Here is a 25,657-nt window from a genome sequence, read left to right on the forward strand (position 1 = left end):
AATTGGGTAATACTTGCTAGATATGTTGATCAATGAGATTCCAACATATTTTCACCCACGCAAACAGACAGCCAACAGTTAGATGAATTCCCAATGTGTTATCACTACACGTTCCACAATTTAAAACAGGGGTATTGGACCAGGGGTCCATGGCCAAAGCAAAGGTACTGCGAAAATATTTGTAAAAATTAAAAAGTTTAACAAATATTTTTTCTTTTCAATGTTTTGATAAATAGTGATAAACAGTAGAAAAGAGGAGAATATATTATCTAGAATGTTGTCGACTTTGTTTCTCAACTCCTAATATTGAGCAATTTACACTCACTGGAGCTGATCACACTCAATGGAGTATCTCACATATGCCTTGAAAAAGCACCTGCTAATAAGCTACCAGTCAATCGGCTACCAGTCAATAGGTTACCAGTCAATAGGCTACCAGTCAATAGGCTGACTTGGACATTCATTTTTGCCAACACTATGGCTAACCTTTGTTTAACCAGCTAAATAACTGTTCTTAGTGAAAATGTGTTTGCCTGGTAACGTATAACGTATAATGGGAGTCCCTGGGTCGCTGGGTTGCCTGGGAGGGGGTCCCTGGGCAAGAAAGGGTTGAAGACCCCTGATCTAAAAGGACAACCCAATTCCAATGGAAAATCTATTTCAGATTTTTGGTTTAGTTTTGACCTAAATGTATTATCACTGCGCTTTCAACCATTTAAACCACACTAACGTTCAATTGGGAATACAGTCAGATACACACAGAGATGCATACAAAGCTCTCCCCCGCCCTCCAATTGGCAAATCTGACCACAATTCTATCCTCCTGATTCCTGCTTACAAGCAAAAACTAAAGCAGGAAGTACCAGTGACTCACTCAATACGGAAGTGGTCAGATGACGCGGACCCTACACAACAGGACTGTTTTGCTAGCACAGACTGGAATATGTTCCGGGATTCATCCAATGGCATTGAGGAATACACCACATCAGCCATCGGCTTCATCAATAAGTGCATAGATGATGTCATCCCCACAGTGACTGTTCGAACATATCCCAACCAGAAGCCATGGATTACAGGCAACATCCGCATCGAGCTAAAGGCTAGAGCTGCCGCTTTCAAGGAGCGGGAGACTAATCCGGATGCTTAGAATAAATCCCGCTATGCCCTCAGACGAACCATCAAACAAGCAAAGTGTCAATACAGGATTAAGATTGAATCCTACTACACCGGCTCTGACGCTCTTCGGATGTGGCAAGGCTTGAAAACTATTACGGACTACAAAGAGAAACCCAGACGCGAGTTGCCTAGTGACGCGAGTCTACCAGACGAGCTAAATGCCTTTTATGCTCGCATCGAGGCAAGCAACATTGAAGCATGCACGAGAGCACCAGCTGTTCTGGATGACTGTGTGATAACGCTCTCGGAAACCGATGTGAACAAAACCTGGAAACAGGTCAACATTCACAAAGCCAGTGGGTCAGACGGATTACCAGGACGTGTACTTAAGGTTCTACAGCTACACCATTGAGAGCATCCTGACCGGTTGCATCACTGCCTGGTATGGCAACTGCTCGGCATCTGACCGTAAGGCGCTACAGAGGGTAGTGTGAACGGCCCTGTACATCACTGGGGCCAAGCTTCCTGCCATCTAGGTCGTAAATAATAGGTGATGTCAGAGGAAAGCCCATAAAATTGTCAGAGACTCATGTCACCCAAGTTATAGACTCTCTGCTTCCGCACGGCAAGCTGACCAAAAAGCTCCTCAACAGCTTCAACTCCCAAGCCATTAGACTGCTGAACGATTCATAAAAATCAGATTACCTCAACTACTCTGTACCCCTGCACACTCTCTCAGTACCGGTGCCCCCTGTATATAGCCTCGTTATTGTTATTCTTATTGTGTTACTTTTTATAATTACTTTTTACTTTAGCCTACTTGGTAAATATTTTCTTCGTCTTGAACTGCACTGTTGGTTAAGGGCTTGTAAGTATTTCACGGTAAAGTCTACATTTGGTGTATTCGGCGCATGTGGCAAATCAAGTTTGATTTGATATTTTGTGTATTTATACAAAAACTTAATGGGTTATTTATTTTAATTTTATTTTACCTTTATTTAACCAGGCAAGTCAGTTAAGAACAAATTCTTATTTTCAATGACGGCCTAGGAACAGTGGGTTAACTGCCTGTTCAGGGGCAGAACGACAGATTTGTACCTTGTCAGCTCAGGGGTTTGAACTTGCAACCTTCTGGTTACTAGTCCAACGGTTATCACTGTGCTTCATCTAATAGCACAACAAAATAACCTGGATTGCAGTTGAGATTACATTAAAGTACATGGCACAAGTGAGTAATGCCAAGATTTCCACTGATCTGAGACCATGAACATGTACAGTTTCAATGATTACATAAGTAGACATTTATTGTTGCAGTAAACCAGGGGCGTCATGCACCCCAAAAATCTGAGGGGGCACAAAGTACATCAGGATGGACTATTTGAATTGGCCCTTTTTGAACTAACTCTTTTAACTCATCACATACTCTGCTGCTACTGTTTATTTTCTATCCTGTTGCCTAATCCCTTTACCCCTACCTGTATGTACAGTGGGGCAAAAAAGTATTTAGTCAGTCACCAATTGTGCAAGTTCTCCCACTTAAAAAGATGAGAGAGGCCTGTAATTTTCATCATAGGTACACTTCAACTATGACAGACAAAACGAGGGGAAAAAAATCCAGAAAATCACATTGTAGGATTTTTAATGAATTTATTTGCAAATTATGGTGGAAAATAAGTATTTGGTCACCTACAAACAAGCAAGATTTCTGGCTCTCACAGACCTGTAACTTCTTCTTTAAGAGGCTCCTCTGTCCTCCACTCGTTACCTGTATTAATGGCACCTGTTTGAACTTGTTATCAGTATAAAAGACACCTGTCCACAACCTCAAACAGTCACACTCCAAACTTCACTATGGCCAAAACCAAAGAGCTGTCAAAGGACACCAGAAACAAAATTGTAGACCTGCACCAGGCTGGGAAGACTGAATCTGCAATAGGTAAGCAGCTTGGTTTGAAGAAATCAACTGTGGGAGCAATTATTAGGAAATGGAAGACATACAAGACTACTGATAATCTCTCTCGATCTGGGGCTCCACGCAAGATCTCACCCCGTGGGGTCAAATTGATCACAAGAACGGTGAGCAAAAATCCCAGAACCACACGGGGGGACCTACTAAATGACCTGCAGAGAGCTGGGACCAAAGTAACAAAGCCTACCATCAGTAACACACTACGCCGCCAGGGACTCAAATCCTGCAGTGCCAGACGTGTCCCCCTGCTTAAGCCAGTACATGTCCAGGCCCATCTGAAGTTTGCTAGAGAGCATTTGGATGATCCAAAAGAAGATTGGGAGAATGTCATATTGTCAGATGAAACCAAAATATAACTTTTTGGTAAAAACTCAACTCGTCGTGTTTGGAGGACAAAGAATGCTGGCCATGTATCGTGATATTTTGAGTGAAAACCTCCTTCCATCAGCAAGGGCATTGAAGATGAAACGTGGCTAGGTCTTTCAGCATGACATTGATCCCAAACACACCACCCGGGCAACGAAGGAGTGTCTTCGTAAGAAGCATTTCAAGGTCTTGGAGTGGCCTAGCTAGTCTCCAGATCTCAACCCCATAGAAAATCTTTGGAGGGAGTTGAAAGTCCGTGTTGCCCTGCAACAGCCCCAAAACATCACTGCTCTAGAGGAGATCTGCATGGAGGAATGGGCCAAAATACCAGCAACAGTGTGTGAAAACCTTGTGAAGACTTACAGAAAACGTTTGACCTCTGTCATTGCCAACAAAGGGTATATAACAAAGTATTGAGATACTTATTTTCCTCCATAATTTGCAAATAAATTCATTAAAAATCATACAATGTGATTTTCTGGATTTTTGTTTTAGATTCCATCTCTCACAGTTGAAGTGTACCTACGATAAGAACTACAGACCTCTACATGCTTTGTAAGTAGGAAAACCTGCAAAATCCGCAGTGTATCAAATAATTGTTCTCCCCACTGTATCTACCTCAATTACCTTGTATCCCTGCACATCGACTCGGTACTGGTACCCCTTGTGTATTGCCAATAGTTACTTATTGTGGATTTATTCCTCATGTTATTATTTTTTCTATTATTTCAATTTTTTCTCTCTGCATTGCTGGGAAGGACCTGTAAGTAAACATTTCACTGTTAGTCTACACCTGTTGTTTACGAAGCATGTGACAAATGAAATTAGATTTTGATTTGATGGCTATGGTGGTTGTCTGGAGGGGGGCTAGGCCCCCTGTCCATAAGTTGGAGAATGTCACATTTTTCAATCACCTGAAACAGCTTTTTCATGTAATCTAGAGCCATAATCATTATGCTTAACTCTATGTAAAAAAAATATATGTATATATTATTTATAAAAAAAATATCAATGGGACAAATCTGAAGGGGCACATGCCCGTGTGACCCCTATGGGAAAGAACATGTGACCATGAATGTGTAACCCATTTTAAGGTTGAATAAATACTGTTACATCAGTTTGTAAGATAGTAAATAGCCTAATGTTTTGGCTGTCTTGCAAAAGTAATATTGACTTGATTTTGGTTGACAACGCAACCAAATTTCAACATTTAAAGGAGATGTACTATATCTACTGCCTGGATGGTTCCATCTGAGCCACTGGCTTAGTCTTAATCGTTTGTCTACACATTAATAATTAATATGTTGTATTCGGTCTCCATCTCAAACATCCAAGTGAAAGAATAGGACTAAATCAAATCAAAATGTAAATATACTTTAAATACAGTTTGATTTGATTGAATCCTATTCTTTAACTTGTATTTTTGGTTTAGATGGAGACATAAATCTAACATATTTATTATTAACTTGTAGATTCCATTTGAAGACAACCAAAGCTTCAAACCCTTGGTCTATTTTTAGTTGAATCCTGAGTTGAATTGAACCAATAGCCGTTGATGACTTTCCAAATGTTACATAGGCCTAAATAGCCTCATTGATGATATATTATTGATAAAATATGATTACATTTCATTTGCTCTGTTAAACCTACCCTTTGGAATTACTTCGATAGCAACAGTACATTTATTAAATGGAGATCTCTCAACAATCGTTTTCACAACAGCACATTGATAATAGTCAGTAACAATTATCAATGCTAAGCAGGGCTGAGCTTTGTTAAAGATCGAATGTATAGCTGTAGATAGACCAATTTCCCCCAGCAGGAGGTACAAATAAATAAAAAATGTATACATGGTTTGTCTATGTTGAAAATGGGTAGACATAATCCTGTGGTTAACATGTTACACTCAAAACAACAAATCCAAAGCATTTTCCACGTAGATTCCACATCACAAAATGTTGACAAATCATGTTGAAACAATGTTGATTTAACCAGTTTGTGCCCCGTGGGTAATCTCTACCTGTCAGATGATATTTAAAAAAATATAGTGTGACCAATTATCACCAAACACAATCTCAAACTGTGAAATATGCCTAGTTACACAAGCTTTGTTTTGTAACTGTGTGTTGATGTGACTCACGTTCTTGGCTGCCAGGAAGTCCAGACCTTGAGCCACCTGATAGGAGAACCTCAGCAGGTCATCCATGTCCAACGGCCACGAGTCTGGCCCTCCCTCCTCACACAGAGAGTCTGATAGAATAGAATAGAATAGAATAGAATAAAATAGAACAGAATATATCGATGTCCACCCAAATGTCTAACTTAGTCAAAGAACAATACAATGGAAAACTTGTGCAGTGACTGGTGCTTGATAAATGAGAAGGTAGAACGACAGATTGTTTACCCAGAGAGGAGTTGACGGGCTGGGGACCAGGCCTCATCTCCAGGTAGCTGTCAGAAGACACACTGGAGATCCCACTGTCACTGGGAGAGGGGAGGGGAGGAAGGGATCAGAGGGGGAGGGGGAGGTTCGGAAGGAGGCTAATCAGACAAAGTGGTTACGTCACCAGGCTGCTGCTGTATGTTGAATAAAGGTTACTGAGAGTCCACCTGCTTTTTCATGAGCTTGGTGAATGCCAACATGATCCATACCTTCTGATGAACTGTTTCTCCTCACAGACGTTCTTGTAGTCACTGGTCTCTTCTGGTACCTCTGGCATGTTCATGACAGTGTTCAGGAAGGTCTCCTGCTTGTGTCGCAGGAAGTTCAGAAGGTCTCCATGACTACAGTACTCGGTGATCACCAGTACGGGTCCTTAGAGAAGAATAATGGATATTATTTGATAGAAATTGAGAGATTTTAAGCTTCCAAATATACTGGATTTTTTAAGCTAAACATTTTGGTCGAATTTGATTGAAATACGTATGTATTTTCCATGCATTTTAAGGAGAGTGCTCCGTTCTCACCTGCCTGAGTGCAGGCTCCCAGCAGGTTGACGATGTTCTTGTGCTGTCCCAGGTGACTCAGGATCTTCAGTTCTGACATCAGAGCCTCTCTCTCATCTGAGTGGGCCCTGGCTGCAGAGAGAGAAATTGCCCTGTACCACTCAGATCACAGACATTTTAGCAGCTTTGATCAATTCTACTCCTGGATTAAAAAGTGTTCTCTTTTCAATGGATTCTGACCTTTGAGCATCTTGACAGCCACTCGTATCGCATTGTCGTCCTCCCCCAGACCATAAGCCGTGGCCTCCACCACCTTCCCAAAGGCCCCGGCTCCTAGGATCTTCCCTGCAGGTCACACAGCCAACACATCACTTACAAATGTGACTGTAAGTCAATATACTTTATTTTCGTAAGTAAATACAATTTATAGTTGTACATTTAGTTGAGATTCCATGCATTCGCCAACCAGCAAAAACTGCCTTTTCAAATCAAGATACAATGTATTACACAAGAGTGGAATATCTAACTCCAAAGTACCAAACCACTGCAGTATCCTGTTTAAGAAAAGGTCACAAACCTAGCTTGAGCTTGTCCCTGGGAAACTCCCACTTTTCATTGTACGGCAGCTGACTTGGGTCGATAAACGTGTAGTTGTTTCCATCACTGGCCTGGATGATCTTCCACCGGATCTCATATCTCGGTTTCTGCAAAGGGAAGGAAATGTTCATTAGTCAATCATTTGAAAAGCTAAAAGGAAACAATGATTTGAAACTAGAGATATTTGTGAATACTCTATTCATAGATATATCCATTTGTTACCAAGGTTTATTTTAGACGAGATTGCATACTGGTCTCTCAGTGTATTTTGTATATGGCAGAGGCTGTTGTGTGTCCTACCTGCTTGTACTTGTAGAGCAGGATGATGAGTAGCAGGATGAGGAAGGCAAGAACACCAGCTGCTCCCGATAGGGTGGAGGTGAACACTTTATCTATCCAATTAGAGAGCAGACGGAGAGTCAGGAGGGAGAGTGTAGATGACACTCATAATGTTCTATGTATAATGGTTTTGGAATGGGTTTATGTGGAACTGAGGATGAATAGCTGTAGCTAAAGTAACAGATTATGTGAATCTGAATCAACAAATGAACAGACAGTTCATGTACAGTTCATGTACTTGACTATGATGACACAGAAACAAGGAGTGTGAACTAAGGATTAGACAGTAACCATGAGGATAGCCATGGATGACTGTGCTTTGACTCTTACCGGAAACTTCCATGGCAAAGGTGTCTTTGCCAACTCCGGCCAGGTTGAAGGCGACACACTCCACGGTCATCCTACGGTTGGACGGTCCCACGGTTAGGACGCTCTCGACTTCGACCGGCCCGTACTCCTCCCTCTGGACCTCCACCGTCTGTGCCAGGAGAGGAGCAGGCATCTGGAGACCTGTGTTGTTCTCATTGCACCTGTTCTCATAGAAAGGGATAGAGATAGGTTGACTCCCTCATTTAGTTATGACATCCAATACGTTATTATATAAAAAAAAACACCATAGTAGTGATATTCTGCGAAGAGTGCCTTTCGATATTTTAAGTAGAAATTGGGCACCAATATTGAATTTTAAAGCCTGTTATGTTAAATGTAGTGCCCTTTAACATAGACAAAATGGAGAATTTATACATCTGATTTTTAATATATATAAAGACTTGCTGAAGTGAAAAAAATCTGCATTTTGTGGCTCTGTGCCTCTGTGACTTCTTGGTCGATTTTAACCCACTTAACCCGTTTGACAGAGTCATTTCTGAAGATGATTATTTATTTTGTGTCATTCATTTACACACGTCCCTTATTTTAATGTCAACCCTGTCACGTGAATTGAACTCTCATTTTAACATGGTGAAATGGTTCCTTTTTTTTAATTCAAAAGGAACAAACATCTAATAATCAAACATAATGTAAAAGCAGGTGAGCTGGTTCTACTCCTTCAGGCGAAGGAAAACTGAGCGTGTCGAACATAACACGTCAACCGTGTTACCAATAGATAGATAGGCTAGAGAAGTATTAACAGTTCTTTTGTGGTGGAAAACTGAGCGTGTCGAACATAACACGTCAACCGTGTTACCAATAGATAGATAGGCTAGAGAAGTATTAACAGTTCTTTTGTGGTGGAAAACTGAGCGTGTCGAACATAACACGTCAACCGTGTTACCAATAGATAGATAGGCTAGAGAAGTATTAACAGTTCTTTTGTGGTGGAAAACTGAGCGTGTCGAACATAACACGTCAACCGTGTTACCAATAGATAGATAGGCTAGAGAAGTATTAACAGTTCTTTTGTGGTGGAAAACTGAGCGTGTCGAACATAACACGTCAACCGTGTTACCAATAGATAGATAGGCTAGAGAAGTATTAACAGTTCTTTTGTGGTGGAAAACTGAGCGTGTCGAACATAACACGTCAACCGTGTTACCAATAGATAGGTAGGCTAGAGAAGTATTAACAGTTCTTTTGTGGTGGAAAACTGAGCGTGTCGAACATAACACGTCAACCGTGTTACCAATAGATAGATAGGCTAGAGAAGTATTAACAGTTCTTTTGTGGTGGAAAACTGAGCGTGTCGAACATAACACGTCAACCGTGTTACCAATAGATAGATAGGCTAGAGAAGTATTAACAGTTCTTTTGTGGTGGAAAACTGAGCGTGTCGAACATAACACGTCAACCGTGTTACCAATAGATAGATAGGCTAGAGAAGTATTAACAGTTCTTTTGTGGTGGAAAACTGAGCGTGTCGAACATAACACGTCAACCGTGTTACCAATAGATAGATAGGCTAGAGAAGTATTAACAGTTCTTTTGTGGTGGAAAACTGAGCGTGTCGAACATAACACGTCAACCGTGTTACCAATAGATAGATAGGCTAGAGAAGTATTAACAGTTCTTTTGTGGTGGAAAACTGAGCGTGTCGAACATAACACGTCAACCGTGTTACCAATAGATAGATAGGCTAGAGAAGTATTAACAGTTCTTTTGTGGTGGAAAACTGAGCGTGTCGAACATAACACGTCAACCGTGTTACCAATAGATAGATAGGCTAGAGAAGTATTAACAGTTCTTTTGTGGTGGAAAACTGAGCGTGTCGAACATAACACGTCAACCGTGTTACCAATAGATAGATAGGCTAGAGAAGTATTAACAGTTCTTTTGTGGTGGAAAACTGAGCGTGTCGAACATAACACGTCAACCGTGTTACCAATAGATAGATAGGCTAGAGAAGTATTAACAGTTCTTTTGTGGTGGAAAACTGAGCGTGTCGAACATAACACGTCAACCGTGTTACCAATAGATAGATAGGCTAGAGAAGTATTAACAGTTCTTTTGTGGTGGAAAACTGAGCGTGTCGAACATAACACGTCAACCGTGTTACCAATAGATAGATAGGCTAGAGAAGTATTAACAGTTCTTTTGTGGTGGAAAACTGAGCGTGTCGAACATAACACGTCAACCGTGTTACCAATAGATAGATAGGCTAGAGAAGTATTAACAGTTCTTTTGTGGTGGAAAACTGAGCGTGTCGAACATAACACGTCAACCGTGTTACCAATAGATAGATAGGCTAGAGAAGTATTAACAGTTCTTTTGTGGTGGAAAACTGAGCGTGTCGAACATAACACGTCAACCGTGTTACCAATAGATAGATAGGCTAGAGAAGTATTAACAGTTCTTTTGTGGTGGAAAACTGAGCGTGTCGAACATAACACGTCAACCGTGTTACCAATAGATAGATAGGCTAGAGAAGTATTAACAGTTCTTTTGTGGTGGAAAACTGAGCGTGTCGAACATAACACGTCAACCGTGTTACCAATAGATAGATAGGCTAGAGAAGTATTAACAGTTCTTTTGTGGTGGAAAACTGAGCGTGTCGAACATAACACGTCAACCGTGTTACCAATAGATAGATAGGCTAGAGAAGTATTAACAGTTCTTTTGTGGTGGAAAACTGAGCGTGTCGAACATAACACGTCAACCGTGTTACCAATAGATAGATAGGCTAGAGAAGTATTAACAGTTCTTTTGTGGTGGAAAACTGAGCGTGTCGAACATAACACGTCAACCGTGTTACCAATAGATAGATAGGCTAGAGAAGTATTAACAGTTCTTTTGTGGTGGAAAACTGAGCGTGTCGAACATAACACGTCAACCGTGTTACCAATAGATAGATAGGCTAGAGAAGTATTAACAGTTCTTTTGTGGTGGAAAACTGAGCGTGTCGAACATAACACGTCAACCGTGTTACCAATAGATAGATAGGCTAGAGAAGTATTAACAGTTCTTTTGTGGTGGAAAACTGAGCGTGTCGAACATAACACGTCAACCGTGTTACCAATAGATAGATAGGCTAGAGAAGTATTAACAGTTCTTTTGTGGTGGAAAACTGAGCGTGTCGAACATAACACGTCAACCGTGTTACCAATAGATAGATAGGCTAGAGAAGTATTAACAGTTCTTTTGTGGTGGAAAACTGAGCGTGTCGAACATAACACGTCAACCGTGTTACCAATAGATAGATAGGCTAGAGAAGTATTAACAGTTCTTTTGTGGTGGAAAACTGAGCGTGTCGAACATAACACGTCAACCGTGTTACCAATAGATAGATAGGCTAGAGAAGTATTAACAGTTCTTTTGTGGTGGAAAACTGAGCGTGTCGAACATAACACGTCAACCGTGTTACCAATAGATAGATAGGCTAGAGAAGTATTAACAGTTCTTTTGTGGTGGAAAACTGAGCGTGTCGAACATAACACGTCAACCGTGTTACCAATAGATAGATAGGCTAGAGAAGTATTAACAGTTCTTTTGTGGTGGAAAACTGAGCGTGTCGAACATAACACGTCAACCGTGTTACCAATAGATAGATAGGCTAGAGAAGTATTAACAGTTCTTTTGTGGTGGAAAACTGAGCGTGTCGAACATAACACGTCAACCGTGTTACCAATAGATAGATAGGCTAGAGAAGTATTAACAGTTCTTTTGTGGTGGAAAACTGAGCGTGTCGAACATAACACGTCAACCGTGTTACCAATAGATAGATAGGCTAGAGAAGTATTAACAGTTCTTTTGTGGTGGAAAACTGAGCGTGTCGAACATAACACGTCAACCGTGTTACCAATAGATAGATAGGCTAGAGAAGTATTAACAGTTCTTTTGTGGTGGAAAACTGAGCGTGTCGAACATAACACGTCAACCGTGTTACCAATAGATAGATAGGCTAGAGAAGTATTAACAGTTCTTTTGTGGTGGAAAACTGAGCGTGTCGAACATAACACGTCAACCGTGTTACCAATAGATAGATAGGCTAGAGAAGTATTAACAGTTCTTTTGTGGTGGAAAACTGAGCGTGTCGAACATAACACGTCAACCGTGTTACCAATAGATAGATAGGCTAGAGAAGTATTAACAGTTCTTTTGTGGTGGAAAACTGAGCGTGTCGAACATAACACGTCAACCGTGTTACCAATAGATAGATAGGCTAGAGAAGTATTAACAGTTCTTTTGTGGTGGAAAACTGAGCGTGTCGAACATAACACGTCAACCGTGTTACCAATAGATAGATAGGCTAGAGAAGTATTAACAGTTCTTTTGTGGTGGAAAACTGAGCGTGTCGAACATAACACGTCAACCGTGTTACCAATAGATAGATAGGCTAGAGAAGTATTAACAGTTCTTTTGTGGGGGTGAAGTTTGCATTCAATTGCCACTCGCTGTTGCAAACAACAAGCTGCCATTCCCACTGTCATCTTGCGATGTGAAAACATTTTTGTTTATGATGTTGAACATGTCCTCTTTATGATTATTATTATTTTATTTTTTACCAAGTTACACTTCTCAAAAGGCATTGAATTGGTGGAATGATCCATTATACCTATTTAGTCTCTCTTATCATCAATTATGGGTATTTCTGTGCTTATTAAGTCTCTATTTTACCACAGCAATATCATACCACTGCCCTCTAGTAACCCTCATGCAAACACTTACGTGGCTCGGATTCCAGAGCACTGGTACCAGAGGATGATGGGAGCAGGATAACCGAACGACGTACACATGAGGCTGGTGATGTTCTCCCATCTCACCACGGCAACCGGCTTCTCTGCCAATCACGAGAGAGCATGGTTAAATAAACCATGTTTTAAATACAGATACAGATAGTCAATAGATGCCTTGATAAAAACTTGTATTCCTCAGAGAGTTGTTGTATGAACTGATGCAGTGCATCTGTATCATTATGTCTGTGTGTATAGATATTCAAACTACTGATACTTTACTCACGATACATTTGGACTTGGAATGTGATGGATGCGTTGGCCATGGCACTCCTGGCATAGAAGGTGTACTGGCCTTGCTCTTGTGCAATCATTCTCTTTAGCAGCAGGGTAGCGGAATACCTGAGGGGAAACCAGGCAGGATCTGTTGTAGCACCACTAGAGATCTAACCACTTGACAGTGGTGTAAAGTACCTGAGAAAAAATACTTTAAAGTACTACTTAAGTCGTTTTTTGGGGTATCTTTACTTTACGATTTATATTTTTGACAACTTTTACTTTTACTTCACTACATTCCTAAAGAAAACAATGTACTTTTTACTCCATACATTTTTCCTGACACCCAAAAGTACTCATTACATGTTGAGTGCTTAGCAGGACAGGAAAATGGTCCAATTCACACACTTATCAAGAGAACACATGGTGATCCCTACTGCCTCTGATCTGGCTGACTTACTAACCACAAATGCATCATTTGTAAATGATGTCTGAGTGTTAGTGTGTACCCCTGGCTATCCTTCCATTTTAAAAACAAGAAAATGGTGCTGTCTGGTTTGCTTTATAGAAGCAATTTGAAATGATTTACACTTTTACTTTTGATACTTAAGTATATTTAGAATCAAATACTTTTAGACTTTTACTCAAGTAGTATTTCACTGGGTGACCATAACTTTTACTTGAGTAACTTTCTATTAAGGTATCTCCTCAAGTATGTACTTAAGTATGTCAATTTTAAACTTTTTCCACCACTGCCACTGGAGATATAACCACTGGAGTGTAACCACTTGAGATATAACCACTGGAGTCTAACCACTGGAGATCTAACCACTGGAGTCTAACCACTGGAGATCTAACCACTGGAGATCTAACCACTGGAGTCTAACCACTGGAGATCTAACCACTGGAGTCTAACCACTGGAGATCTAACCACTGGAGTCTAACCACTGGAGTGTAACCACTGGAGTCTAACCACTGGAGTGTAACCACTGGAGTCTAACCACTGGAGTGTAACCACTGGAGTCGAACCACTGAATAGCTAACCACTGGAGATCTAACCACTGGAGTCTAACCACTGGAGATCTAACCACTGGAGTCTAACCACTGGAGATCTAACCACTGGAGTCTAACCACTGGAGTGTAACCACTGGAGTCTAACCACTGAATAGCTAACCACTGGATATCTAACCACTGGATATCTAACCACTTTAGATATAACCACTGGAGTCTAACAACTGGAGATCTAACCACTGGAGATCTAACCACTGGAGCCTAACCACTGAATAGCTAACCACTGGATATCTAACCACTGGAGATCTAACCACTAGAGTCTAACCACTGGAGATCTAACCACGGAAGATCTAACCACTGGAGTCTAACCACTGGAGATCTAACCACTGGAGTTCTATCCACTGGAGATCTAACCACTGGAGTCTAACCACTGAATAGCTAACCACTGGATATCTAACTACTAGAGTCTAACCACTGGAGATCTAACCACTGGATATCTAACCACTGGAGTCTAACCACTTGAATTCTAACCACTGGAGTCTAACCACTGGAGATCTAACCACTGGAGATCTAACCACTGGAGATCTAACCACTGGAGATCTAACCACTGGAGTCTAACCACTGGAGTCTAACCACTGGAGATCTAACCACTAGAGATCTAACCACTGAATAGCTAACCACTGGATATCTAACCACTGGAGTCTAACCACTGGAGAGCTAACCACTTGAGATATAACCACTGAAGATCTAACCACTGGAGATCTAACCACTGGAGTCTAACCACTGGAGATCTAACCACTGGAGATCTAACCACTGAAGAAATAACCACTGGAGTCTAACCACCATGCTCAATTGTTACCGCATATAGAAAGAGGGGGAGCCGGCTGGTGAACTAGATTACTGGAGCTCTTTAACAAAAGAGCAATGAGTGCAGATGGTGTGATGTGCTGAATACTACATCATGGTTCTCCTCAGACTGTTGCTACTATGCCTCATCATGGAGGTAAAACATTACAGAAGCTCCTTCCTTCTGGTTTCATAGTACAGAACTCTCTGGACCGCTGAGTTTGTGTCAGATCAACTAATAAACTGCTGCTGCTACTTACCCATTCTACATTTTTACTGTGAACAAGTCAGCTTCTGATCTGTGAACATTTCACAATGACACTGTCTCACACCCGTTTTCTGTTGCTGCGCATTTGTCCAACAGGCCCAAACGTCTTCCCAATACAGTAGCTTCATTCAGTCAGTTCCCTTCACCTTGTTGTGCTCACCTGTTGTTGTAGCGTGTGAAGATGTGTTCCTGTGTGGGCGAGGACGTTGGGGTGTCCCAGCTCTGGGCTATGATCTGGGGGTACGCCTCGATCAGGACACAGAGCTTCAGGTCCTCCCCCTCGTTCACTTCAATGGACAGGCCTTGGTGGGCTAGCTTGGAGGACAGCTGGGGGGACAGACGGATGTAGGGCTCCTCTGGACAGGGACACAGAGAAACATGGAAGGGTTATATTTAAGGTTAGCTAGGGTTGTATTCCTTAGGCACCAAACCAAAGAAAATGAAAAATATTGATTTTCCTTTCCCTTGTAAAAAGTTTTGCTGCAGTTTGCCCTAATGAATACAATCCAGTTCTGTGACTGGAATGTGTTCTATTATACAATGGGTTTGTCTGATCCTGGATGCTGGTTGGTTATAACCATTGGTTGTCTTTTCACGGCTGTTGTCTATTTGGACAATGAGATTGATCAATGAGATAACAACCTATATTCACGCACTCAAAAAGACCGCCAAAATGTTGTTGAGTTTCTAATGTGTTATCAACCACAAACCACAACCAAATTCCAATGGAAAAACAATGTCCGATTTTTTATTTAGTTGTCACCCAAATGTCTATCACTACGATTTCAACCATTTAAAATCACATCAACGTTAAAATGTGAATATAATGTCAGATATTTTGTTTATTTATACAACAGCTGAATGTGTTATCACTATGCATCATCAAATAACAGAACCAACTGACCTGGATTGCAATTGAGATTACATTAAAAGTACATGGCGCAAATGATCAACACTGTTCAAACATGCAGCAGGTTGGGAGATTGGGAACTTATCTGGGCTAGCTAAAGCCAACTTCATAAAATTGGTGGAACGACACAGTTGTGCATTAACTAACCTACGACCAGCAGGTAGGTGGCAGAGCTATTGACTCCAGCCTCATTGGTTCCAGTGCAGGTAATGTTCCCTGTGTCTGACTGGTCTACTGCAGGGATGGTCAGGATACTCTCAATGTCCAGACGGCTGTCTTTAGACTGGACATTCTCCTCTATGGTGGATCTCTGTAAGAAGTAAGAAGAGACAGGAAACATTTTTTATCCTGAAGACCTATTATCATGCACTTTGTTTTGGCCAACTCTGGGATAGAGCTACAGCTTGTGACACAGTGGAACAAATAGGTTGTTTCAGAAACTCTGTCAGTGGAAGAAATAGGTTGTTTCAGAAACTCTGACAGTGGAAGAAATAGGTTGTTTCAGAAACTCTGTCAGTGGAACAAATAGGTTGTTTCAGAAACTCTGACAGTGGAAGAAATAGGTTGTTTCAGAAACTCTGACAGTGGAAGAAATAGGTTGTTTCAGAAACTCTGACAGTGGAAGAAATAGGTTGTTTCAGAAACTCTGACAGTGGAAGAAATAGGTTGTTTCAGAAACTCTGACAGTGGAAGAAATAGGTTGTTTCAGAAACTCTGACAGTGGAACAAATAGGTTGTTTCAGAAACTCTGACAGTGCTTGCCTTCTTGGAGCTGTAATTCCAGGTGACGTTGTAGTTGAAGTTAGGGTTGTGTGTGGTGCAGTGGATTCTCAGCTTCTCTCCCACGATACGAACATACTCATCCTTCTCCAGGAATACGTAAGGTGGGAAACGCAGCCCTGGACACAGAGGGAACCAGATACACAACATGTGTAATAAAGCAACATAGTCCTTTTTCAATTAAACTACATTTTGAAAATATCTCATTTGTACACATTGTACAGTATGGTACAGTACGGACCATGGGCCTGATCAAGTTTGTACAGTACGGACCATGGGCCTGATCAAGTTTGTACAGTATGCTTTGACTTAGGTCTGGTCACTTTATCTAAAGTATCCCTCCACAACACTCAACCTACTCACTTTGAATGATGTTGATGGAGAAAGCCTTGGACGTCCTCTCCACCCCGTGGAGCTTGGCGCTACAGACATAGTCTGCATTGTAGCTGGGTTGGAGGTTGCGGATAAGGATGCCTCTGCGGGGGTCTGCTGTGTAGTTCATGCCTGGGGGTACGGAGGTGCAGTTGTCCATGCGGAGCCCCAGGTCTGTAGCCTCTGGGTCAGTTAGCAGGCAGGGGAGCAGATAGTTCTCCCCCTCCTTCCTCACCACACTCAGGGACGTGCTGCTGGTCCAAAATAGGCTGTCTGGGTCTGATGGAGAAGGTGGGATGTGTTAGAATGAGAGATACTGGGGAGATAAGCAAACAAAAACCATGCCCCCAAGACTTTTAAAATCAAAATCATCCCTCTCTCTACAGGTATGGTAAATTAACAGCAACTCAGTACTCTTCTGAGCTTACCTTTCACATACACGTGCACTGTAGAAAACAAGTTCTGGCCCTTGACGTTCACACTGGTATATTCACACTTATAGGTCCCAGTGTGTTCTGCAGAGGGACGTTCCACCCTGAAGGTTCTGACTCTCCCCTTGACCTTGGAGATGAAGCGCTTGTGTTTGGCCAACCGGGTCAGCCAGTTGACTGGCCCATCACCCTCACACCTCAGGACTAATGGGGTGCCTGGGTTCAGTACTACCTCAGACCCAACCACGAGTTGGGAGTTGAGCTTGATTACAGGATGCCGCCATTGTGCTGAGGGAAACAGAGACCAGAGATGTTAAAACTCCATCACTATATTGGGCTGTTTGTATTGTTATTATAGCAGTACATGGACATACACTTTAATGGTTAGGACGGACTACTTCTTGACCATGTGACCAGACCAGGAAACTCAAAACATGATTAAATCAATTGGTGTTCATCAACAACTCAGATCACTATTTCTTTCTGTTTTGACCTTTCCATGAAGACCGAGGAGAACTGAAAGTCGTCCTGGTCACTCTGCGTTAAACAGTTAACTTGGACACTGCAAATTCAGGAAACACATTGCAGAGCTGGCCCTAAAGGAGAGGTCTCACTCCCTCTCTCACTTCTGCTTTCCAACTCTGTATCTATGTCATGATGAAAGGAGACTTACTAACTAGCAATGACCCCAGCATGCAAAGTATCCTATAGGCTACCCATACCCTCTTATTGCCTTGCCCCTTTACACCCTCAAACACAAGAAAAAACAAACAAAGAGTTGACTCAGTGTTTTCTCGTCCAAAAACAGAAAGAACAGATGCAGACAGAGGGAGACAGAGGGAGCTGTATGGGGTGTAAAGACCATGGAGATGTTCTCCCTTGGGGTGTGACAAAGCTAACTGCTGCCTGGTGACACACAGAGAAACAATGCCTTCTTTGAGACACTCCAACAACTTATTGGGGTCAAGGGGGTTTTAAGAACATCAAGACAAATCTCCAGTAGAAGATGGCTTTAAAGGACATTTCTAGTTGTTTTCTTCTTTTAAATCTATAAAACCTCATTTGGGCTTTCTCATGGTGCAGTTTTATTCAGCATTCACTCTACTGTATTTGGCAACCATGAAGCAGATGAAGCATCATCATGAAACATCTCAACACTACAGCAGCCTAAGTGTTCCCTCCATTTGTTCTTACATGTAAAGTTTGTTTCTTGTTTTATCTCAAAGCAGAACTGAGATTTGTTGTTCAGCAGATGTTCTTATTTATCACAGTCCACAGCTCAACTTTAGAGGGTCAGAGGGAGGGGGCTGTTCTTGGTTTTGTGCCATTCAGCATTCTGGGTCTAGATTTCCTGATAACATTACACACCACCTTCCTATGGACTCCAAGTATACTAGCTGCCTATCAAATACATATGGCTGTGATACAATGGAGCAAGACCTCAGCCATATGTACAGGACAGTACTGTCCTACATATGATTGTTCATATTCAAGACCTCAGACACATGCTTCTTTGATATGTTGTCTGATAAATGTGATGTGACATTTAAAGGGGCAATCTGCAGTTGCTACACCCATTTTTGGAGTAACAAATCAATGGTATGTACTCATTGATTCTTGAAGAATATAACTTAGAAATGCCCCATGAGCTAAGTTCAACTGTCATACTCCATCAGCACACATGAAAACAATTCTACAGTTTACTATATAATAAATACTACAGAACTTACTATAGAATTCTGTAGTAAACTGTATTATACTGTAGAATACTATAATACACACTATAGTAAACCTCGATCATGTGTGTACTTAGTATAGAATGCTGTATACTGTAGAATTTACACTATAGTAAATTCTATAGTATTATCCCCCCCAAAAACACTGTAGAAAATGCTACAATAATGTCCGCAATAACACTACAGTAAATAATACAGTATACTACATTCCGCAAAAACACTACAGTAAATACTACAGTATACCATAGTATACTATAGTATTTTTTTCATGTGGGAGAACCCAAAATATGAGCTTGGTTTACTCCAATGTTTGTAAACAATGCAAATGTAAACAAGCACTAAATAGCCTCAAAACATGGTTAAACATATAAATTTGATATCATGGATGGTCAGTCTTTGCATCCATAGCCATGTCTATTGCTTTGAGAGTGGCTACATTTCTCCAAACAATAACAGAAGCGGGGAAAATGTGTTGTTATTGTTTTTAACTGCTGAATTGGAGCTTTAAATTGCATTTTTAGTCAGGCATTATCCACGTAAAAGTATGGAGGACACAAGAGCTGCATTAAATACAATATCAACAATACTACCAAGTGGCCCGTGTGGTCCAACTGTTACACACGTATGCCAGAGGGTTCAAATCAGGCCCACCTCCCCTTTGACTCACCCTCCCACTATCTCCCCTGTCTTTCCAAACTTTACTATCTATTCAAAAAAGCAAAATAATTACAAAAGGAGTGGGACTGCTCCACTCCTTCAAATAAAAAAGACCTTTAAACGACAGAACCAAACCAAGTCATGAACCTGAATGCCAATATAATCCAGTACTAAACAGGTGTTGAGACTTACCTTGAGCTGCAGTGGGCAGGATCCCCAGCAGAAAGGCCAGGTACAGCACCATCCTGGATCTTTTCCAGCTCTGTGTCTGGCTGTATGTCTGTATGTCTCGGAGTGTTGTTATTTCGTCTGTGGTCAAGGAGAGAAATGAGGAGTCATCAGGTTGGAACTCTGCTGTCATACACTTCTTCTTTTCTAAGGACGAGTGGGAAAACAAAACGTACAGGATTTGTCACTTTGAAATCTGGAAATATAGGCCATACCTTACTGAAAGCCTATTCAAATGTGATTTGAACATGGCTAAGATTGTAAACATCAGATGAACTCTACTGTACCTGTAGATGTCTTCAGCACCGTGGTAAGATCTGACCTCACCAAGCTGTATGGGTCCAGCATCCAGGAGCGAGTAAAGTCCCGCCAACCCTGTTTCTCTTCAGTCTCCGTCTCTCTTAGTCTGACACGCAGACAGTAAAAGAGATATAAACAGACAGACGGACAGACAGAGGTGTCACGCTCCCCGCTAATGACCATGCGTCTCGGTTTGGTTAGCAAACAGGCCGGCCCTCCCAATCCTAATGCCATGGTGCTGAGAGCTGAGACTAATCTCCTGTGATGGTGGTCACACTGCTGCACTGCTGCCTAGCCTGCCGGCCTAGCCCCAGCCTGTTCCAGCCAGCCCCAACCCAGGCCTCCATGGTCCTCAGCCACAAGTGGAGCAGAGGGCTGGGGCTTCTGGGAGGACAGTAAAAAGACCTCTTTGATGGCCCACAGAATGGAACCAGGGAATAGAGAGAGAGAGAGTGTGTGTGTGTGTGTGTGTGTGTGTGTATGTGTGTGTATGTGTGTGTGTGTGTGTGTGTGTGTGGGGGGGGGGGGGGTTCTGCTGAAGGCTCAAAAAAGAGAGGCTTTGATAGGACTGGTTTATAAGGGATGATATAAGTCTATCTGGGCTTGGGAAAGTTTGTTTGGATTTGCTGATTCTCAACAGCTAGCTCTTCGAGTTAAGCTCAATTCATGTGGGGACGTTTTATCTCTTCTACATTGATTGAATAAAGCCAATGCATTAGAAGACAAGTCTGTGTAGCAAGCATGTGTTGTTGTTGAAGTTATGACAGCTGAACAACACAATTCATATTTTCTGTTAAATAGCAGTACTCTGCATGTCATTGAACTACTAAAAAATAGACAACAGGAACTGTCCCTCATTAGCTAGTTTAAAAGAAGACAGTAAGGACAAAATGTAATGATCTATCATATTTTCATTATAAACTTTTATTTTCACATAATCGTTTATAAACTACATAGAAAAATACATTCGTAAACATACAGAGAAGTTTTGGTTCAATAGCGTGTGTGTGGTGAATATTCTACAATATGTAGTGTTCTGCATTCTGTGTTCCTATACCATGTGACAAATATGTACAAGGAAGCATGTCATTTATATTTCACTGGTAGTGTATGTAACGATAGGAGAACCTCTGCGAGCAAGTGACAAATTATCTCAGGTATCATATAATTGCTTCAAGAATATAGATTCAAATCTTTATAGCCATATTTCTGTAGAAGATCTCCTTCCATAGAAATGTTTATTGTATATCCTTTCATATGGATACTATAGGCCATATATTTGTTTCTTTCATAGAACTTTATACAATACAAATGCACTTTAAAGATCTCAATTATTAGTCACAGTACAAAACAACGTACTAATCTTGTACCAGGTGTGCTAAGGCAGTGATATGCTCAGATTATTTCTCATTCAGTCAGTACCGCTGTGTAAAAACATACATTTCTTTCATATCTCTCATAATCATTCAATCTCTTATCTACTGTACCTTAAATCCTTTTCTTGGAAATGTTTTCCTAAACATTGTAAAGTGCAACATTTATACAGAATTGTTTAAAACAAACACTACATAAAATGTAAAAATAAATCTATATAAAACTAAAGACAACATAAAATGATAATTTGAGACATACCATTTACTGAGTGTATAATGTTCTGCTCAATTAAGGCTGATGTATGCTTAGCTCTTCTCAAAATGTATTACATTCTCGCAAAATAACCTGGAGTAGAAAATAGAAAGTACGCATTTGTAACTTAAAGACACAAACAAAACCAAAAAATCCTCAGTGCAACTAGAATATCATATTCAATTAATGTTAAGAAGTATAGATGCCATAAGATTGTGTTAATGTTTTTTTTTTTTACCAACTAAAGTACCTGTCAGTACCTTTTCACACAAGCAAAATGTAACAGTACATACTCCACTTTTAGTGATTTTCAAAACTTGACAGGTTTTGGAGGCTTAATGTTTTTATCTTCAACATATATATAGCTCTGCATGTAGTTCTGTTCTTGAGCTGTTCTTGTCTAGTAATGTTCTGTATTATGCTATGTTTCATGTTTTGTGTGGACCCCATGAAGAGTAGCTGGTGCTAATGGGGATCCAAATAAAACACAAAATAACATAAAAATACAACACATGTGAAAGGAAAAATGTGAATACAAATCACCATAGAAACACTGCAATAGTGACCACAATGCTACATACAGTATTTTACAAAATGAATCCCTAACTTAAAAGTAACTTCTTATGTGATACTAATACTTATTTTCTTATGCGAGGGCTTTGCAAATGATCCCTTTATTCAAGATGGAGTAGTTTGCATCATCAATCAACCACAATGATGAAATGTGTCACTCTCATAGTAAATATAGATTTTGAATAGATTTTCAACACAGCATTCTTTTGAAAGCACCAATTGTTGAATATTTGCTAAAGCAGTGGGAGTTGTTTGTGTTGTAAAAGTCACCTTCTAATTGAATTTGCTACATTTTTCTCTTAATCCACTAAAGCTATTCAGGAATGTCATACTTTCACCAAGTTCCTTGAAAGGCTTACAGGAAGCTGTCTTCCGCTTCCGGTGTTCCAGAGGACTCCAGTGGAATCAGGGCCTGGTTGGCATGGAGATATTTATCCTCTGGAATGGTGTCTGCCTCCACTGTCTCCTGGGAGATGGAATCAGCCTCCTTGTCCTCCAGAGCCCGAGAACTACAAGGAATAACATCACACATGTTCTTTCACGAACCTATCTGTGATTCTATGGTTTATTTCAGGTGAAAATTATGCATTAATCACAGTAAGGCGCCAAATTCCATGTAAACTATCACTTTTAAGCCATCTAGGTTCGTCTTAGATTTCTGCTTAAATATCCTGTGCACTGTATGCACAATCCTTATTGCTCACAATGTATACATCGTAACATAAAACAGCTTTTGTCTCAATCCCACATCTGGCTGTGTGGGTTGGTGTTGTAACAATACAAGGTCCTCTAGAGTAAATCTGCCTCATCTGTCCTGCATACCAAGCACTTGGCACACATCTGCAGTCAGTCAGTCAGTCAGGCAGTCGTATGTCAGATGGCTATACCTTGCGAGGCTTTTCGTTGGCATGTCGTTAGCCTCGGAGCAGACTTCCTCCTCAGGCTTGGGATCTGGGATGGGGATGATGTAGTCGTTGTAGGAAGCTTCCTCACCATCTGCCTCGGGTCTGAAGTCCCCAGTTAGGGGGTAGGGGTTTGTGTCCTGGGGGGTGGCAGGGGCGGTGGACGGGGTTAGGGCCGGAGTGGGGAAGTGAGAGGAGAGCCTGGGTTTGGTGCGGACCACGGCTGGGTGGTCACGCTTGAAGAACTCATCGTTGACCTGGTAGTATCTCTACACCAATAAACAATCAATAACATATATCTACAATCAATAAATATCAAACTGATGCATGAATCATACATCCATAAACGATGCATACATATTTCACATACACTACCATTTAAAAGTTTGGTTGTCACTTAGAGATGTCCTTGTTTTTGAAAGAAAAGCTAATTATTTGGTCCATTAAAATAATTGATCAGAAATACAATGTAGACATTGTTAATGTTGTAAATGTCTATTGTAGCTGGAAACGGCTGATTTGTAATGGAATATCTACATAGGTGTACAGAGGCCCATTATTAGCAACCATCACTCCTGTGTTCCAATGGCACGTTGTGTTAGCTAATCCAAGTTTATAATTGTAAAAGGCTAATTGATCATTAGAAAACGCTTTTGCAATTATGTTAGCACAGCTGGAAACAATTGTTCTGATTAAAGAAGCAATAAAACTGGCCTTCTTTAGACTAGTTGAGTATCTGGAGAATCAGAATTTGTGGGTTCGATTACAGGCTCAAAATGGCCAGAAACAAATAACTTTCTTCTGAAACATGTCCATCTATTCTTGTTCTGAGAAATTAAGGCTATTCCATGCGGGAAATTGCCAAGAAACTGAAGATCTTGTACCAAGCTGTGTACTTCTGCCTTCACAGAACAGTGCAAAGTGGCCCTAACCAGAATAGAAAGAGGAATGGGAGGCCCTGGTGCACAACTGAGCAAGAGGACAAGTACATTAGAGTGTCTAGTTTGAGAAACAGACGCCTCAAGTTCTCAACTGGCAGCATCATTAAATAGTACCCGCAAAACAGCAGTCTCAACATCAACAGTGAAGAGGTGACTCCGAGATGCTGGCCTTCTAGCCAGAGTTCCTCTATCCAGTGTCTGTGTTCTTTTGCCCATCTTAATCTTTTATTTTTATTGGCTAGTCTGAGATATAGCTTTTTCTTTGCAACTCTGCATAGAAGGCCAGCATCCCGGAGTTGCCTCTTCACTTCATTTTTCAGTAATAAGAATAGACTGATCAGTATCAGAAGAAAGTTCTTTGTTTCTGGACATTTTGAGCCTGTAATCGAACCCACAAATTCTGATTCTCCAGATACTCAACTAGTCTAAAGAAGGCCAGTTTTATTGCTTCTTTAATCAGAACAATTGTTTTCAGCTGTGCTAACATAATTGCAAAAGGGATTTCTAATGATCAATTAGCCTTTTAAAATTATAAACTTGGATTAGCTAACACAACGTGGCATTGGAACACAGGAGTGATGGTTGCTGATAATGGGCCTCTGTACACCTATGTAGATATTCCATTAACAATCACCTGTTTCCAGCTACAACAGTCTTTTACAACATTAACAATATCTACACTGTATTTCTGATCAATTTCATCGTATTTTTATGGACAAAATCTTTTGCTTTTCTTTCAAAAACAAGGACATTTCTAAGTGAAACTTTTGAACGGTAGTGTATGTCAATGTGGAAACACCTTGGTCCTCAGATGCACAGATACATGTAAAGCAGAAGAACCCTGTATATTAATAAGGTACCTTTTTATAGCTGTCTGTGAGCATGTTCCCCATTGTGTGCACCAGAAAAGAGAACTCTGGCCTTCTCTCGTACTTCTCATCCCAGCACTTCTGCATGACTTCATAACTGAAGGACAAGGTACAGAAAATATAAATGTACTTTCTTAAATTCTCTCTGACACACAATACTAGAATCCTGAGAGGTCTTTGGGAGGGATGGTCTTGGTGCCATTCTAGAGACTTACACTTCATCGGTGGCGTGGTTAGGTTTGGCCATGCGATATCCTCTCTTTAAGGCACTGTAGAACAGCTCATTCATGGGCAGATCAGGGTAGGGGGCTCCTCCTGTCAGAACATAAAACAATATTTAAAAGCTGATCAGTCTGAATGTACTTTGAAAATCTTAAGGTCATGCTGAATCAAGAGTTTCCAAAAGTTTTGTTTTCCAAGAAAAAGGTTGTTTACAAATCACGCGGCTTCACCCTAAATGAACAACTTCTCAATAGGTGCTCTTGTTGTCACG

The 25,657-nt window shown here is 40.9% G+C and overlaps 2 protein-coding genes across 8 annotated transcripts in view; both read right to left on the reverse strand.

Annotated features, from left to right (window-relative positions):
* Positions 1-20,814, reverse strand: part of LOC110504828 (macrophage colony-stimulating factor 1 receptor 1) — a 33,115-nt gene extending 12,301 nt beyond the window's left edge. For 2 of the 4 annotated variants that reach the window (XM_090219457.1, XM_021583663.3), the window contains exons 1-17: positions 20,241-20,814; positions 19,918-20,034; positions 17,330-17,620; positions 16,893-17,180; positions 16,512-16,648; positions 15,897-16,059; positions 15,000-15,195; positions 12,725-12,840; positions 12,434-12,545; positions 7,664-7,863; positions 7,295-7,386; positions 6,975-7,101; positions 6,638-6,742; positions 6,419-6,529; positions 6,104-6,266; positions 5,856-5,935; positions 5,592-5,701 (exon numbers count right to left, since the gene is read on the reverse strand). In XM_090219457.1, coding sequence (XP_090075583.1) covers positions 5,592-5,701; positions 5,856-5,935; positions 6,104-6,266; positions 6,419-6,529; positions 6,638-6,742; positions 6,975-7,101; positions 7,295-7,386; positions 7,664-7,863; positions 12,434-12,545; positions 12,725-12,840; positions 15,000-15,195; positions 15,897-16,059; positions 16,512-16,648; positions 16,893-17,180; positions 17,330-17,620; positions 19,918-20,034; positions 20,241-20,487 — 2,655 coding nt within the window. In that variant the 5' untranslated portion in view covers positions 20,488-20,814. Of the gene's footprint in view, positions 1-5,591; positions 5,702-5,855; positions 5,936-6,103; positions 6,267-6,418; positions 6,530-6,637; positions 6,743-6,974; positions 7,102-7,294; positions 7,387-7,663; positions 7,864-12,433; positions 12,546-12,724; positions 12,841-14,999; positions 15,196-15,896; positions 16,060-16,511; positions 16,649-16,892; positions 17,181-17,329; positions 17,621-19,917; positions 20,101-20,240 lie in introns of all 4 variants that reach the window. The other 2 variants (XM_021583661.3, XM_021583662.3) reach the window with 2 other exon arrangements.
* Positions 20,815-21,161: 347 nt separating this feature from the next.
* LOC110504831 (platelet-derived growth factor receptor beta) overlaps positions 21,162-25,657 on the reverse strand; it is a 44,758-nt gene continuing 40,262 nt past the window's right edge. For 2 of the 4 annotated variants that reach the window (XM_021583667.3, XM_036970012.2), the window contains exons 20-23: positions 25,380-25,479; positions 25,156-25,261; positions 23,340-23,623; positions 21,162-22,961 (exon numbers count right to left, since the gene is read on the reverse strand). In XM_021583667.3, the coding sequence (XP_021439342.3) occupies positions 22,808-22,961; positions 23,340-23,623; positions 25,156-25,261; positions 25,380-25,479 (644 nt within the window). In that variant the 3' untranslated portion in view covers positions 21,162-22,807. The remainder of the gene's footprint in view (positions 22,962-23,339; positions 23,624-25,155; positions 25,262-25,379; positions 25,480-25,657) is intronic. The other 2 variants (XM_036970013.2, XM_090219458.1) reach the window with 1 other exon arrangement.

Source organism: Oncorhynchus mykiss, chromosome 25 (genome assembly GCF_057628025.1).
Source record: "Oncorhynchus mykiss isolate SJ-2025 chromosome 25, ASM5762802v1, whole genome shotgun sequence".
Taxonomy (NCBI): Eukaryota; Metazoa; Chordata; class Actinopteri; order Salmoniformes; family Salmonidae; genus Oncorhynchus; species Oncorhynchus mykiss.